Source organism: Rhinopithecus roxellana, chromosome 5 (genome assembly GCF_007565055.1).
Source record: "Rhinopithecus roxellana isolate Shanxi Qingling chromosome 5, ASM756505v1, whole genome shotgun sequence".
Taxonomy (NCBI): domain Eukaryota; kingdom Metazoa; phylum Chordata; class Mammalia; order Primates; family Cercopithecidae; genus Rhinopithecus; species Rhinopithecus roxellana.
The window spans coordinates 76,765,189-76,784,107 of NC_044553.1; the positions used below are offsets into that span (position 1 = coordinate 76,765,189).

At 36.2% G+C, this 18,919-nt stretch overlaps 1 protein-coding gene across 4 annotated transcripts in view; it reads right to left on the reverse strand.

Moving 5' to 3' along the window:
- The window catches only part of NEO1 (neogenin 1), a 274,840-nt gene that overhangs the window by 114,347 nt on the left and 141,574 nt on the right, over nucleotides 1-18,919 (reverse strand). For all 4 annotated transcript variants that reach the window (XM_030931313.1, XM_010383274.2, XM_030931312.1 and 1 more), the window contains 2 exons: nucleotides 17,869-18,023; nucleotides 16,004-16,124 (listed from right to left, as the gene is read on the reverse strand). In XM_030931313.1, the coding sequence (XP_030787173.1) occupies nucleotides 16,004-16,124; nucleotides 17,869-18,023 (276 nt within the window). The remainder of the gene's footprint in view (nucleotides 1-16,003; nucleotides 16,125-17,868; nucleotides 18,024-18,919) is intronic.

Genomic DNA, 18,919 nt, shown 5'->3' on the forward strand with positions numbered 1-18,919 from the left:
TATTTTCCTCTGTAAAGCCACTCAACACATCTTCCATAAATTAATCCTCATAAAGTGCTACATAACTGAAAATTGCTGGAGTCCTCCAACTGGTCAACAAATTCCAACCCTTTGACTTGGTATTAAATAATCTGGTCTATGCACACCTTCCCAGAAGTATATTCCTGCACTCATATTTCTCTCAACACTGGTAAACTGAGATGCTTGCTATTCTCTAAATGCACTTTGAGCCTTCTTGCGTATACACCTCTTCCCATCTTCTTGTAACCTGACTAATCTATAATCCCATCCATCCTTCTAGGCTCAGCTCAAATGCCACGTTCTTCAGCCTCCCTTGCCTGTCAAACCTAGCAGAAATTATTTCTTCCAATTTAGAATGAGTAGCACTTTGGCATTCATCACAGCTTGCATTATAATTATTTAGATTCATAATCCAAAATCTTTACCCTGGCACTGTGTAGAATCTTCCAGATTCACTAACTTGGCAACAATTGGGGTGACCATGGAATATGCTGTCCACAACCAGATACTACTAAAAGTGAAAGGAGACACTTTTTGGTAATTATGCTTGGGGACTGTCTCAGGCACACTAGATGTATGGTCGTCCTAGCAAAATGACACATCTGACCAACCTTGTCAGTAAGTAATTACACTTATTTATACTGACTTAAAAGATTGAACTTGAAATTAAGAGAATATAAGCGGAAAAAAAGAACATAAATTTTTGTCTTAAAAACATTAAACTTGCTAAAGTGGTACAGTGAATTCTGAAATTGAAAACCAAGGTATCAGTCCTGACTCTGATGCCAACTAGTTATTTTATGGCAAGTCACTTAACTGAGTTTCCAGCTCAGCTAAATTAAATACTCAGATCTCTAAGGTCTATTCTAGCTAGACTTATAATTTTACATTATCTCCCCTAATAGCCTATATAATAGGGTCTCTGCTAGATAACTGTGAATCTCTATTTACACAGCACATGTACTCAATAAAGTACTTGGTTAACAAAACAAATTAGTTTTTAATATTTTAATAAAGTATACTTAACCACCTCAGCATTTATATGACATGATTCATCTTCTAGGAAAAAAATGCTATATTAACTAACATTTGCAGACAGTTGCCAAATACTTTTAAACTATTTTTTTCTCCTATAGCATTTTGTTTCAAGAAATAAAAACTAAAAAAGTTTATAACTACCTTACAAGTTAGAAATCACTAGGTATAGATTTAAATATTCCAAGTTTAATTTCTAATTGATGTTTCTATTTGGCTTTCCAAAAATTTCAAATGTATTATTTTTCCTTTCCTCCTCATCTTCAGGTTTTTCCAATCCCATTCCTCAGATATAACCATCATTAACAGACTGCTGTGTAGACTTGCAAAACTTTCTTACACATACAAGGATATATACATTTATATCTTTCCTTCTCCTTTCCACAAATGAAATCAGAGTATACATACTTTTCTGCAACTTGTTTTTATTAATAATATAAATTGCATATTTTTCCATACATCTTATTCTTATTAACAGCCTCCTAGTATTCCACTCTATTCTGTATTTAACTAGTCCGTTATTGGTTGGATCAATTAGGTTACTTAGAGATTTATTCTAGTCTAACATATGAATCTTTAAATACTTAGTAACTATATCTGTAAGATAATTATAAATAGGATTGTTTGATGAAAGGGGTGTGAATTTTAAATTATTCTTAAACTGCAGCTCAAAAAAATTTACATTGTTTCAAGAACTCAAAAACATGTTTCCTCATACTCTAGTCTGACAAGTATAGATCAGTTTAAAAAAAATAAAAAAAGATAAACCTATAAGGACTACCATGTCCATAAGATACTGTTTTCCAAAGTCACAGAAAAATATGATTTCACTTCTGCAAATAAAAAGTTTATATATGAATATGTGTATATGTATGTGTAAGTGTAAAACAAGCATAGGCTCCTTCTAACCCTCAGGTCTCAACTTAAATATCACCACTTCAGAAAGGCCCTCTTTGTCTAGCCTATTTAAAATAACTCCCACTTTACCCCCAATAATTCTTTATCAGAGCAGTATTTTTATTTACTTTAAGTAGACAATAAAAGGTATAATTATTCATTTACTTGCTTATTGTCTGTCTCTACTAAAAGGCAGAGGGCAGAGAATCATGTCTGCTTATTAGGTGTCTCATCCCTACCACTTAGCACAACAAATACAGAATCGTATATGCCATATAGAATTTCGCTTAACAAATTACTTACTGAATGCACAAATACATAGAATGTTTGTTAACGAGTAGAAAGTAAGATTAAGGGAAGGGTTAAAAAGTAAATTTACTTTTATTTCAGTCAATTATGTATTCTTATTCTTGACAATGAACATGTGTTACGTTTGCTTTAAAATATTTTAGTGCAAATTTAGTTTTAACCAGATCATTACAGACGCCTTACAATCTGGTCATATAAAGAAGATTTTCTAATTTTGCAAATTTAAATGATCTAACTGAATATTATATGGATTTCTGTTGTCTATTTTGAAAAAACCTTCAAACTTTGCTTCATAAAGTTAAGCTTTTATCTTCACTTTTAATCTCCTTTAATGCTGACTACTGAATTCTCATCGGTGCTCTGCCTTTGTATGTTCTTTCAAATTACTATTACCCTAAAGTTACAGAGTACTTACAATTTACAAAATGCTTTACATATATTATTCTGTTTGCCCCTCAAAGGTGTGCTGTGCAGAGATGACTGTTTAGAGTCACAGGTAAGAAAACTGATGCGCAGGGAGGTTAATCACCTCATCCACAGTGGGACTGGGACATTAATGCAAAATGTCAGACTTTTAGCACAAGGTTTGTTTCATTATACAAGTTATGACAGTTTACATAAAATTATTAACTGGAAATGCCTCAATCTGTCTGCAAACAACATATCTATTTCAATATACCTATACAGAAAAAGCATTCTGAAACATATTTTACATTAAATGCATATGTTTGTAAAACAACTGCATTTAACAGAGTATTTGGAGTGATATGGGACCTAAGAGATCATTAAATTTAATTCCTTTATTTTATAGAAAATAAAAAATCACAGAATTACAATATGTAATCCAGTCATTAACAGCAGACATGAACTAGAACCCAAGCAGTGACAGTAGATATATATTCAGGCTTTAGAGAGTTCCTAGACATGAAATTCATGATTAAGAAGTCAAATTACACCAGTTACCTTGAATAAAACTTTCCCTAAAGTTATAATTACCGTTACAAAAAAGCAAAATAACTGATTAGAACTTATCCTTTAATTAACACCAACACCAACTACTGTACATCCTAGTGCTTTGAAATTAAAATATTCCACTAATGAGTAACAATTTCCTGCTATCTAGCCAATTTTTAATCATGCCAGGACATTAGTCACTTATTCCAGAACCTCTATTATTCAATACTAACCTCAGATACTATATGGAATTTTTTACAGACATTTCTGTCAAAAAAAAAAAAAGGTGGAGGATGCTCAGTGTGTATTCTTATCTACCATGGCCATAATATCCCAGCAGTCATTTAAGGAGCTGGTAAAGTGTAAGTTTCCTTTACTAAAAACAAATTCATCTTACTCCCTTTTCATCAATCCTTCTTCCTTTACTAGAACTAACATTTGCCAGTTATCAGACGTGGTATGAAAGGACAGAAAAAGAAAGTGTATTTCTGTGTTTTCACATTCCAGTCTCACATGATAATTTTGGAATCTATTTTTAAATTCAACTGACAGGAAGAAAGGTCATTAAAAAATTAATGGACAAAAGATACAGACATTTTACCTTAATTCCTACTACTCTTAATGGACCAGTAATAATTTAAATAATAATAACAATGTACCTGCCAATGCTTTTCTGAAAATATGATTCAACAGATAATTATAAAAAACAAAGGATTTTAGCATACAATGACAGGCAATGTTAATCTGAAATGGCAGCAAATAAAAATAATGCTGTTTTATAGTCAGTTAAATATTTTTAAAAGATACAAGATCTGGCCGGGCGCGGTGGCTCAAGCCTGTAATCCCAGCGCTTTGGGAGGCCGAGACGGGCGGATCACGAGGTCAGAAGATCGAGACCATCCTGGCTAACATGGTGAAACCCCGTCTCTACTAAAAAATACAAAAAACTAGCCGGGTGAGGTGGCGGGCGCCTGTAGTCCCAGCTACTCGGGAGGCTGAGGCAGGAGAATGGCATAAACCCGGGAGGCGGAGCTTGCAGTGAGCTGAGATCTGGCCACTGCACTCCAGCCTGGGCGACAGAGCGAGACTCCGTCTCAAAAAAAAAAAAAAAAAAAAAAAAAAAGATACAAGATCTTCTAAAATCAAGAGTTGCTGTTACTGAAAATGTATAAAAGTAGAGTTAAATATTAAAAGTTGTATTTTAAATGTTTTGACTAAGAAAGCATGTTGTGAACAAAAGTCAAATTCTACTTCACAATTTCCTCAGAAATTCTGTTTTCCAGTGATAATGCACAAATGTTTTATATATTTTAACTATAATTATTGTTTCATTTAATGTTTAAAGCTGATAATTAACCTAATAGTCATGTTAAGTATACCACAGGCCTACTATGGACGCTCCAAAGCAGCTTCTTGCAGCCAAGCACTAGCCAGCTGGCTGATGGCCAGTATATATAGCCACACACTTCAGGTGGGAATCAGAAAACTCTCCCTACAGAAATAAAACCATCGAAGATGCACAATACTTTCAACATTATTTTTAAAGAAGGTTTGTGAAGATACGCACCATCACAAGAGATGTGTTTCCTTTTTCAATAACAGAAGAATACAACTCACAGAAGAGCAAACATAGAATACAGTGGATCCTTGAACAACCCGGTTTTGAACTGCATGGTTCCACTTACATGGTGATTTTTATTTTCAACCAAACGCAACAGAAAATAACGGTATTTGCGGGATGCAAAACCTGATGCTACAGGCAGCCTAGTTTTCATGTACTCAGGTCTTACAGAGGTGACTACAGTACTTGAATATGCACAAATCTGGGCATATGTGGGGGTCCTGGAACCAATCTCCCATGTACACCAAGGAATAACTGTGTTTCTGAACATATGACAAATATTCCACTTCACAATCAAAGATATAAAATTCAACGAGTAAAATGTCATTTTTGCCTAATAATGAAGTTTATTTTTGCATGGGCAGGGCGGTGGTCTTGCTCTGTTGCCCAGGCTAGAGTGCAGTGGTATAATCACGGCTCACTGAAGCCTCGACCTGTTGGGCTCAAGCAATCCTCCCACCTCAGCCTCTTTAGTACCTGGGACCAAAGGTGTGTGCTACCACACCTGACCAATTTTTTTTACACTTTTTTTGGTGAGAATGGGGTCTCACTATGTTGCCCAGGCCAGTCTTGAACTTTTGGGCTCAAGTAATCCTCCTGCCTCAGTTCCCAAAATGCTGGGATTACAGGGGTAAGCCACCTCACCCAGCCTAAATTTTGCATTTTTAAATGAACATTACTTTGTAATAGTTGGCTAAAGTGTGATTAGGTTTGTATCCTTTCTTCACTCTTAGTAAAAATGTAAACTGTTACATCATTTACTAAAACCATTTGACAATTACATAAATTACTGACTCAAACCATTAATTGTTCTTTTAGGAATTTTTCCTAAGGAAAGAATCAGAGATTTGGATAAAGACTACTAATATGAGCATTAGTAATTAAAAAGGAAAAACAGACAGGGATACAGAAAGGAAGAACAGGAAATGACTTAAATGTCCCCAAATAGAGGAAGTAGTTAAAATAATTATAGTACAACCTTATGATGGAAAAGTTTTTTGGCCATTAAAAACCATGCCTTTGAACGCCTTTAATGATATCAGGAAGATCTCAGGATATAATAACAAGTAGAAAAACAAGATACAAAACAATATATACCAAATAATCTGAATTTAATTTTTAAAAGTGTATATACATATTTAGACATTTCCATACCAAAATGTTAACACTGGTTATCTTTGGGCAGTGATATTTTTCTCTGTGTTCTAAAATAATCATGTATTACTTTTATATAATTAGTAAAGTCTTTTTTTTTTTTAAATACTAAACTCATCTTTTAATCAGTGGTAAAATTTAGAAAAGGCACCAGATAAAACATTGATGACTTTCTGCCAAAAACATGACAGACAGAAGTTAAGAGTCTACAAACAATTCCTTTCACAGGAGAATTGGGTTGTCTTGCAAGAAGTAAATACAGCAAATTCCGACAGACCTCACTGATACGTCTTGATGTGGTAGGAGAAAGGCAGATGCTTGGGCAGCCTGAAGGAGAAATGATGAAAACTGACCCACCTTGAGCCTCTTCCCATTTGCGTTCATTAGCACTGTGAATTTCCAACAGTGGAATACAGTGTTTATATACAGCAGTCCCCAAATCTGTTGGACTGTGGAGCATCCTTTTTGTTTGTTTGTTTGCTTTTCAGTAGACCCATTAATACATCTTAAAGGGCACAGTTTGGGAAACAGTGATATAAGGATATTCAAGGGAAGATGGACTAGATTGAGATTTGCAAACTGTGGCCCACAGGCCAAATCCACTGCACTTCCTGCTTTTGTATATAAAGTTTTACAGGAACACAGCCACACATATTTGTTACAGATTGTCTGTATTCTGTCTGTGGTGGTTTTCACACTTATAATAGCAGAGGTGAGTAGTGTAAACAGAGACCAAATGTCAAGTAAAGCCTAAAGTATCTATTCTTTGGCCTTTTAACAGAAAGTTTGCCAACCACTGTACTACATGATACATATCTTTCAGCCCTGATAGTTTGTGATTCTAAGTTATTTCTCGTCAGAGGGATGCCCGTTTCACTTAAATTTTTTTTAATAAAAAAGGGGGAGGGAGTGGGAGGAAAAAAGACAAACAGGGAGCAGGAGGATAAAGAATATAAGGATAAGAGAAGAAACTTGGTGTATGAATAATGAGGAGGAAATGTGCCCTAGTGACTGCAAAAAGGAACTGTTAAAGGGAGAACTACAAACTACACATAGTTTACTAACTTATCTTTGTGATCACTATCTTAGCTTAACTAGAAAACTAACGGAGTGAATTCTTGAAAAAAAAAAAAATTCTGTGATAGTTCTTATCTTCGTGAGTCTTGTTTAAAAATAACATTCAAAGTATCTGAGCATCTTTGACACACAGCATTGTTGTGTGCTATAAGAATCCTACAATAGTTTATTTTCAATTCTACCCTACGCATCGGACTACACTACATATACCATTCTGTCACACTTTTACACTTTATGTTATAAACTATTTCTGTGTTAGACCAGAATAAGCATATTAGGACCTGCTACCTGTTTTTGAAAACAAAGTTTCACGGGAACAGCTAAGGTTGTTTGAACTATATGGCGGCTTTTGTGCTACAATGGTCGAGTTAAGTAGTTGTGACAGAGACTGACCCATTAAGCCTAAAATATTTACTATCTGGCCCTTTACAGAAAATTTTGTTGCATGTTACCCTATTGCTGCCTGCCCTATTCCCCTCACCTCTCTATCACTGGCACCCATTTGCTTTTAAAATCCACTTTTATCTTGAATCATGTAAGACAAATACATACTGATATAACTATTTAATTCATGGTGCCTTGCGTAATGGCCAGAGGTGCACGAGTTTGTGAAGGTGGAAATAAACTACTTAGACAGTGAAAAAGAGAGAGAAAAAAAATTGTGGGTCCCTGTTTAGACAGTCAATTATCTCTTAAAGCAATTAAGTAATTTAAAAAATATATTTTTATATTTACTTTAAAAAAGAAAACACTCTAGCCCACTTTGTTTTTGTCCTTTTACATTTCTTGTAGCATGGGTATGTCAGCAACAAACTCTCAGTTTTTGTTCTGAAAAAGTCTTTATTTCACTTTAATTTTTGAAAGATATTTTTGCTGGGTATAGTTTTGGTTGCCTTTTTTTTTAAGGACTTAAAAATTATTGTTCTGTGCTCACTTGGGCAGCATAGATACTACTACTAAAATTGGAACAATACACTGAAGATTAGCATGGCCCCTTAATTACTTTTTTTAAACTAAAAAATATTGCTCAGTATCTTCTAGCTCACATTTTTTTCTGGCAAAAGTCTGCTGCACTTCTTATCTTTGTTCCTCTGTATGGAATGTGTCCTTTTTCTTTTTAAATTTCCTGTTGCCTTCGAGATTTTTTCATGTTTGGTTTCCAGAAGTTTGACTATAACGTGTACAGGCATATTTTCTTTTTATTATTATTATTATCATCATCATGGTATTTAGTTTGCTTGGGGGTTGTTGAGCTTCTTTTTGGTTGTGTGGTTTGCTCTCATTCATTTTTTAAAATTCTTGGCCATTATCTATTCAAACATTTGTTTCTCCCTGTCCTTGTTCTGTTTTCCTTGTGAGACTCCCATTTACTTATAATTTACTTATGTTACAGCCTCTGATATTGTCCCATCTTAGATGCTCTGTTCAATGAATGATGTTCCATTGTATAAATGTATCACACTTTGTTTATCCATTCAGATACTGAAGGATATTTTGGTTGCTTTCAAGTTTTGGCAATAATGAGTAAAATTCTTATAAACATTTCTGTGTAAGTTTTGTGTGAACATAAATTTTCAACTCGTGGGTAAACATCAAGGAGCACAATTGTTAAATCTTATGATAAAAATGTTTAATTTTCTAAGAAACTGCCAAACTGTCTTCGAAAATAGCTGTACCATTTTGCATTCCCAGCAACAATGAATAAGAGTTCCTGTTGTTCTGCATCCTTATGAGAGTTTGGTGGTGCTGTATTTTAGATTTTAACTATCCTAAGAAGTGTGTAGAGCAGTTTTAGATTCACTGCAAAATTGAGCATAAGGTATCAAAATTTCCTCTGCCCTACACACGCATAGTTTCCCACATTATCAACATCCTCCACTAGAGTGGTACATTTATTACAACTGAATAACCTGTAGTGAGACATCATTATCACCCAAAGTCCACAGTTTATATTAGTGTTCACTCTTGATGTTGCAAATTCTATGGGCTTGGACAAACTTATGACACGTATCCTCCATTATAGTATCATACAGAGTAGTTTCACTGCTATAAAAATCTGTGCTCTGCTTGTTCATCACCCTCTCCTCCTAAACCCTGCAACCACTAATCTTTTTACTAACACCATAGTTTTGCCTTTTCTAGAATGTCATGTGGTTGGAATCATATGGTTTTTAGTCCTTTCAAATTGGCTTCTTTCACTTGATAATTTGCATTTATAATTCCTCCAGTGCATTATGGTTTGACAGCTCATTTCTTTTTTCTTTTTCTTTTCTTTCTTTCTTTTTTTCTTTTGAGACAGAGTCTCACTCTGTCACCCAGGCTGGAGTACAGTGGTACAATCTTGGCTCACTGCAACCTCCACCTCCCGGGTTCAAGTGATTCTCATGCCTCAGTCTCCTGAGTAGCTGGGATTACAGGCATGCACCACTACGCCCAGCTAATTTTTGTATTTTTAGTAGACATGGGGTTTCGCCACGCTGGCCAAGCTGGTCTCGGACTCCTGCCCTCAAGTGATCTCCCCACCTCCACCTCCCAAAGTGCTGGGATTACAGGCGTGAGCCATGGCCCTTGGCCTGGTGGCTCACTTCTTTTTGGTAATGAATAATATTCCACTGTCTAGATGTACAACAGTTTATTCTTTCACCTGCTGAAGGACATCTTGATAACAAGGAATAAAGATGCTACAAATACATTTGCGTGGTTTTGTGTGGACATAACTTTTCAACTAATTCAGTAAATACCAAGAAGTGCAATTGCTGGATCAGATGTTAAAGAGTGTGTGTTGTTTTTGAGTTATTGGTTTGACTCATCTTGTAGTCTGTAGGAGTATATCTCAAGTAATTTTTAAAATAAAGGTATATATGAAACCCCGTCTCTACTACAAATACAAAAGTTAGCCAGGCGTGGTGGCACGCACCTGTAATCCCAGCTACTCAGGAAGCTGAAGCAGGAGAATCGTTTGAACCCAGGAGGTGGAAGTTGCAGTGAGCTGAGATCGTGCCACTGCACGACAGCCTGGGTGACAAGAGCGAAACTCTGTCTCAAAAAAAAAAAAAAAATTAATTAATTAATTTTAAAAAAAGGTATATAAAGAATGAAATGTGAATGGTATATTTTCTAAGAATATCTTTCTATCACATAGAAGTCACAAAGGCTGAAAACAGTTCTATTGATTAGTTTCTCTCTCAATAGTAGATGGGCTCATTAAAGTCTATTAATTTTTTGGTTGAATGCTGAACATGGCATGCAGAACAGCAGTATTATTTACACCTGAAAAATGGTATGCTTATTTTTCTGTCATGCCAGATTAACTAAATCTAGTCAGGAATGGATTTTATTGCTACAGTTACCTTAAGTATACTATAGGCTTCAAATTCTTCTACTGGGAGACTACCACTGTCCTGTGCTTAGGAGCCAGAGAGTTGTTTTTTTTTTTTTTCCCCCTTTCCTCTGAGTTTTCAACCACTCCAACATACCAATACCACAGGATATCCCTCTGTGCTCTTGACCCTTCCCAAACAGTAGAAAGCTCACCGAGGCTGGGCGCGGTGGCTCAAGCCTGTAATCCCAGCACTTTGGGAGGCCGAGACGGGCGGATCACGAGGTCAGGAGATCGAGACCATCCTGGCTAACATGATGAAACCCCGTCTCTACTAAAAAAAACACAAAAAACTAGCCGGGTGAGGTGGCGGGCGCCTGTAGTCCCAGCTACTCCGGAGGCTGAGGCAGGAGAATGGCGTGAACCTGGGAGGCGGAGCTTGCAGTGAGCTGAGGCCCTGGGGCTCTTCTTGTGGCAGTCAAAATCTGCTTTGCATTTGTATTGGTCTTAGGTGGAAGTTTCCTACTCTTCCCCTGATAGTAAAAGACCCCTCCTTGGTATCAGTGTAGAATCCTGAGGCAACGAATGGTTTCTGCGCTTCTTTCAGAAATAAAGGGTTTTCTCTTCTACCCTTTCTCCAGCATCAGTGAGTCTCTGTCTGCATCCTGGGGACAGGAGCGCTGCTCCTCTAAGAAGCACAGGGCTTTGACTTCTAATCTCCCTTCAGAAACTTATGAAATCAGAAGGTTTTCTGCCCCTCCCCCACTGGTTTGAGGCTTAAAGGGGAAGGGTCTGAGTAAATGGGAAGGCCTTTGTCCTGTCTCCCAGGCACAAAGGCCGCTCTGCATCACTCTCTCTCTGCAGCTGCAGATCATCACGTCCTTCATCCCTATACCACAGAGATGGCTTTCTGTAGTCTCCTGCTTTTGCCTCCTCTTAATTGGGAGTACTCTGTGGAGCCCCAAGGAAAAGTGCTTGCAAGAAAGTATAAACTCCCTTTCTGTCTGAGGCCCCCATACATTCCAAACTAGGCCATAGTTGGCCTTGTAGTTAAAGGCCTTTTAATTAAAACTCTAGGAGTTTTCCTCTTACTCACTTTTATGGTAGTTGTCTCTTTCTCTTGTGTTCTGCCAAAAGTGAAACAATGCATATATGATCGATGCCTTTGAGGGGGTTGCGTGGGGAGGGTTGTCCTTTTTGGAATTTAGGTTATTTGGTTGCCGACACGGTTTGGCTGTGTTCCCACCCAAACCTCACCTTGAATGTAGCTCCCATAATTCCCACGAGTTGTGGAAGGGACCTAGTGGGAGATAACTGAATCATGGGGGCGGTTCCCCCCATACTGTTCTTGTGGTAGTAAGTCTCACAATATGATGATTTTTATAAGGGGTTTCCCCTTTCACTTGACTCCCATTCTCTCTTGCCTGCCACCATATAACGTGCGTTTTGCCTTCTGCATGATTGTGAGGCCTCCCCAGCCATGTGGAACTGTGAGTCCACTAAACCTGTTTTTCTTTATAAATTACCTAGTCTCAGGTATATCTTTATCAGCAGTGTGAAAATGGACTAATGCATTTCCTTTGCATGCTCAGCTCTCTGCTGGGCTCAAGAGAACTTATGACATTGTAGCTTACTAAGCTCTTCTTGTGGTGAGAGTGGGTTTTTCTTTATGCACCTCTTTATATCCTAAACAGAAGTGGAAATCTCCTTCCACTTTGATCTGCCTTCCTTTTCTATTTGTGTAAAAGTGTCACCATTCTTCTAGTGATATGGTTTGGCTGTGTCCCCACCCAAATCTTATCTTAATTTGTAACTCCCACAATTCCCATTCCACCTCCCAGTGGAATCACCCAGTGGGAGGTGATTGAATTATAGGGGTGGGCTTTTCCTATGCTGTTCTTGTGATAGTGAATGAGTCTCATGAGATGTGATGGCTTGGAAAATGGGAGTTTCCCTGCACAAGCTCTCTCTTTGCCTGCTGCCATCCATATAAGATGTGACTTGCTCCTCCTTGCCTTCCACCATGATTGTGAGACTTTCCCAGCCATGTGGAACTGTAAGTCCCATTAAATCTCTTTCTTTCGTAAATTGCCCTGTTTCAGGCATGTCTTTATCAGCAGCGTAAAAACAGACTAATACACCTAGTTACCCAAAACCTGGGTAAACCTTGAAAGTATGTCTGACTTCTCTACAACAATTAATGTTCAATCAGTTGATAAAATCTCAATCAGATAAATCATTAACACCTCTGATATAGTTTGGATATTTGTCCCCGCCCAAATCTCATATGAAAAGGTAATCCCCAGCGTTGGAGGTAGAACCAGGTGGGAGGTGTTTGGGTCATGGGGGAAGATCCCTCATGGCGTGGTGCTGTCCTTGAGATAGTGAGTTCTCACAAGATCTTGTTGTTTAAAAGTGTGTGGCACCCCCCACTTCACTCTCTTGATCCTGGTCTTGCCATGTGAGATGCCTGCTCCCCTCTTGCCTTCCATCATGATTGGAAGCTTCCTGAGGCCTCCCCAGACGCCAAGCAGATGCCAGCACCATGCTTTCTGTACAGCCGGCAGAACTGTGAGCCAACTAAACCTCTTTTCTTTATAAATTACCTAGCTTCAGGTATTTCTTTACAGCAATGCAAGAACAGACTAACACAATCTCCTTAGTAGGATCCTTTTCCACTGATTTCTCTACTATAAGTACTTATCATCTCACAATGGCCTCTTACAACAATTTTCCTTCAACCAGCTTGTACTCTGTCTTCCTCTAAACCTGACTTTACCATCATACTCATTACACGTGGCATTGTTTTTATTATTTACAATCATGCGATCTGATCCTATCCCTGCTGTTAAAGGCTACCTTCCTATAGGAACAGGTCTTCTATTGTATTTCCATACTGATCCAGGTCTTCCTTTGAATCAACATCTAGAAATCTTATAATTCAAGGCCTATTACAAAGGGGACATCTTACACGAAAAAATTCCCTGATCACACAGACAGAATTCCTCTCTTCTGAACTGTATGCTGCTTTATTTATGCATCTGGACTGGTATTCAAGTTGTATACATCTCTTACATCCCGTATTAAATTGTTAACTCTAAAAAAGCAGAACTCAGATCTAATAAGTTACTGTATTCCTTCTTTTAGCTTTCCTGCATAAATATTTATCTTGCAAATTAAAACAGCAAAATAGAAAACACAATAACATGACACTCTTCTTCTTATAATCTATGCATCTTTAATGCATGCCCAATAACGACACTAAAAAATTTCATCAGTTCATAAAACACTATTACCAAAAAGAGAGAAGCAAATACACTATGACTACAATTTGTACACTATCTAAATATTTTCAGAGGAAAGCCCAATTAGGATTAGTTTAGGAACTTCCTGGCATACTTACCATTTCTACTATTAAAGTTAGATTTGTAACAGTAATCTCAAACACAAATATACTGAAGTGCCTTTGCTTAGTACCATGTAAATAAATATATCCCAAATAGCCATGAGGTTTACTAAGAAAAGTCACTGCTGCAAGTAAAAAGAAATAAGCCTATCTACTTCACTAATTCGGCTAGTGCCTTACTTGGTAATTGTACTCAGGCATTTCACCAAGATGGAAAAATGGCATGCTTCTACTAAAATCATTTCCAATAAACAGGGGAGGGTATATATAAACCTAAGAAGAAAAAAAGCAGTTCTAATATTTTATGCTTTTCTGTAATAGTACTCTCAAGTATAGTTTTCAAAAAACAGCACATAAAAATCCTACATATATGCCATGTTAGTGAAAAGCCAGAGTAGGGGCCATCTTTGCCAGTTAGGTTCCCTGGCCAAACTACAATCATCAGAGAAATTCTTCCAGGAGGCATACCAATACCCGATTGTATTTGACTTGAATAAAAGATCAGATGTCTAAAGTGGCATCGTTTTCATGTATTTTTGAGAAATGCTCAAAATGAAAAATGTTTTAGTTGCTAAAACAAATAAATAATGCACCCAGCAAATACCCTTATCAATTTAACACAGACCTGTTATCCAATAATTCAACTTCTAGTAATTTAGTATAATAATCACATAAAAAGTTCAATACATCATTGTTTATAGTAGGAAAAAACAGGTGACAATCTAAATGTTAACCAATATAAAATCTGTTATATAAAACAGAGTATATATATATATATACTATTTAATAATAAACAATATTGATGCAGATCAACTGTTGACATAGAAAGATGTACACAGCAATGCTGTTGCAAGAAAACAGGAAATTATAAAACCATACACAGTATATCCAGGTGGTAGGATTTGCAGTGTGTACCAGTTATCAATTTACTGCCTCTCAGCTTCAAATTCTGATTTCATTGCCTATGCTGCAGAAACAGAGCCATGTCCTTTATATACTTTTCCTTTGCCAGCTGGCATATGTATTAAACTTTATCAATAAGAAGGCAATGGAGATACGGTACAGAAGAAAGGCGTTTCCTTCCTGGTTCTAGTGTACTACCCTGGCAGGCTCCTATAGCCAGCAGCTTCCCCTTACACCTGATCCACTGGGTGGTTTTGTAGCAGAATGCCTCCAGTGAGACACTATTCTGTGAGCAGCTTTCCCTAACCCTCCAGAAAGGAGATTTTGAGCAAGTTTAGAGAGCAAAACACCATATCAACTTCTCTGTCATCCAGTAAGTTATACCATCTACAACAGGGTCTGGACCTCAACCTTAAAAAGAGGGGCCTCTTCCTGAGGGATCTATCTCAGATGTAGGGGTTCTAGTTGCTCCTGAGAGTTGCCATTCTTACCTTGTCTAGAGTTCTCTTTACTTCTTACTAGTCAAACTTTTGTTACTCCAATCCCAATATCAACGTTAATTCCTTCTATTAAACCTCTGCTCAAATTACAGTGTGGGTTCCCTAATTTGAGATACAGGATGGATTTTTTTTCTTTATACTTTTCATTGTTATCTGAATTTTTAAATAATAAACTTGGTTTTTTGGTGGTAATCAGAAAAGGTAAATTAATTGTATTCTGGAAAAACTAAAAATTTCAATGCAAAATAAATACTAAGTTTTTCTAAGAAATGTGGATCTGATAAACTTGTGCCTATGATTTTAACTTATGTTTGATATATAGTAGTCAGGGTTTTATGAGTGTTGGCTATTTGGTGCCAACAGCCCAGAATCGTCACTTCTATGTAAGCAGAAAACAATGAGCTCTGCTTCCAAAGTTATTTAGTTTCCTCAGTGTTTGAATGCGATTTTTTGTAAGTGTGTTAATAAAAGTGCATAGAATTGGGGGAAAAAAGAAGTTTTTCTTTATAGGACAGAAATATATTTGTGAGATTAAGATGACTAAATTCTTTAAAAAATTAATTTATTAAGACTATAATATTCAGTTTTTCTTTTCTTAGTAAAAATTTCTTTTCAACATTATCCAAAATTGTGCTTCTAGGTAATTTTATGTAATATAAATGATTCAGACTGCTATTCTTTTTCTCTCAGTTATGCCACATATTGGCCTTGACTAGTGGGTCATCAATCATGAGTTATTTGGACTCATGGGTGCTCGTTCATCAGGCACACAGCCTCTATCATCTGACTACTTCAGCCCCTCTTACCATGTTCAAGGATTATCAGTTGGGCTCCAGCTTGTGCATTTCCAACATCATTTTCAGCAATGCACTGATAGAACCCTTCATCTGATTTCACCAGACCCAAAACTTGAAGATTATGTTCCTTCTGAAGAAGAAAAGCATAAATAAAATTTCATGATTTAATTGAGAAATACCAGACCAAAATCTCAAAAATATGCTTTTTGGAGAGGAAAAAAACAAGTAAAGTTTTTATGATTCAATTATTACATATTATCCATCTAAGCACCTGTTAATCTCATACTAAAGCACTGACAAAGTACCAATTTAACTGAATAGACGACTACGTACTTGTCATTCACAATGAAGAACTTAACGCATGGAAAGTCATACTCTCACTGTTTGCAAACTTACACTTTTGCTTGGAAAAAGATCTGGCACGCAATACCATCTGACCATAGTTAAGTCCAATTTGTGAATTTAAGGTATTATTTTTTCCTAAGACTATAATATCAATAGTTTTAACAGATTAGACTACAGTAAATTCAATGAAGCCACGTGAGCTTTCCTTAAATGAAAAAGTACTATATGAATGTCAACTATTATTATTGGTCCAGGAGCAGTGGCTCACATCTGTAATCCTAGCACTTTGGGAGGCCGAGGCAGGAGGATCACTTGAGCCCAGGAGCTGAAGACCAGACTGAGCAACAGAGTGAGACTCCATCTCTATAAAAATACAAAACTGGCTGATCATGGTACTACGGGCCTGTAGTTCCAGCTACCCAGGTTTGCAGAAGGATTGCTTAAGCCCAGGAGTTTGAGGCTGCAGTGAGCTATGATCACACCACTGCGTTCCAGCCAGGGTGACAGAGTGAGACCCTATCTTTAAAAAAAAAAAAAAAAAATTAACTATTGTTATTGGTATAATAAATATGGTTTAAAAATTTTCTAAAGTTTTCAAATATTGATTTTTAAAAGACTATTTTAGCTATAACAGAGTGCTTTATAATGTTAAATACTTGTGAATTACTTTTTGTAACAGGAGATCATGCATTTCAAAAACAGAAAGTATATTTCTAAGAATGAATTACTTGTATGACAAATTTGTAATGAGATATTATGTCTTTAACAACTACAGTTCTGATCATTTTTATGAATGTCATGTATAGATCTCAAGGTATGTCATTAATCTTTATTACTAAAGCTGGATAAATCTATTACTAAAATGTTAGATATTGATGATAATATTAGTAGGTAATATCTACAAAGCATTTACTATATATAAAGTATATTAAAAAACAATTATGGCTGAGTGTTCTTAAATACATTTGACACTTTTTAAATGCATTTTTAAAAAAGAATCTTTGTAACTATTGTGACAACAATTGTCTGACACTGGGTCATCCTTATTTTAAAGGGTCTGGCATCAGTATATGATTTAAGGTTAAGCTTTGTACAGTCAGTTGCATTCTTACATATTATGTTTTTCAAAAGGATCATCTTTCCACACTTCAAGAGGAAGTGTGGAAAGATTTCTGCTTCTTGAACAGAGAGCTGTGGAGACAACTGGGGACACACACACACACAGGTGTGTGCTAATCATCTGCCAGAAAATGGTGACAGCTGTGTTTCAGAGTGCCAGTGTGTTCAAGAGTCTAGACTCTAGGCTTAGGTAAGCCACTGCCTTGCTATGTGATCTTACATAAGCTACCAAAATATTTCTGGGCTCAGCTTTCTCATCAGCCAATGAAGACATTACATTCTATGTGAATTTTTCTATTTCACTTGCAGCACATAAACTAGTATATATAAGATAACTGATCTCTTGGTGACTACATTAAAAAATATCTAAAGGTTACAGAAATAAACATACTTCTTTGAAAAATACTTACTACAATCTTAAAGTAATCACTTGGGATAACCATATCCCCATTTTTGACCCACTTCACAGTTGGAGTTGGTTTTCCAGTCACTTCACATTCAAATACAATATCCATAGATTCGTGAGCATATATATTAGTAGGCTGCTTCAGGAATTCAGGCTGAGCTTTAAAATAAAAAAGGAAATTAAGACATTAATGAAAATAGAACTAGTCAGCTATTCATATTTCAACCAATTTTTTAAATCATAAAATCCACAGGATTTTTACTCATTATTTGAAACTTCCACATATTTTTGGAAAAGCATAACAGAAATATATACTAAAAATACATATTAGGAATATAATTATCTCTAAAAAATGATTTGCTGGTACAACTAACTGTTTTAAAAGATAATTTCTGAGTTTCCTTATTTGGAATTATTTACTAAGCTGACTATATTGGAGAAATTAAAAATGTCTAAAAATAAATATTAAAGACTACTTTCCTAAGATTTATACAATTTTCTAAGAGCTATAATTAGAATTCAAAGGTTGAAAAGATTGATAAAACTTTCTTTTTCAGTCAGCTTGATAAGAACAACAACAACAAAAAGTAAAACAAATGTCACATTAGAGTCCTTAAACAGCTCACTCATGCAACACACTCCTATTACTAAGACCCCTCATTATATGCAATGGTTTTCCAGGGTGATGGAGAAAGGATAATTATATTTGAAAAAGTCTGAATATTCCAGTAGCTCCCTTTCCACATGCCCCACAGTTGTAAATTGCTAACTTACAAATAATAGATCACAATATTTTTAATTAGAAGCGTTGAAGTAGATCATCTAGTCCAGCATCCTACCGAATGATGTCATTTCCTGTATGACATCCTTGAAAAAGGGTCTTAATGATCCGTGTTTGAAAAGTGTGAATGACAGGAACTCCCTACATCACAAAGCAGCAAACTCCATTGCAGGCTACTTCTATGAAATAACAACAACAATGGCAATGACAGCAGCTTTATTTACAGTTGACCTAAAATCTGCCAAGCCTGCTGGGATTTTGATTGGGATAGTGT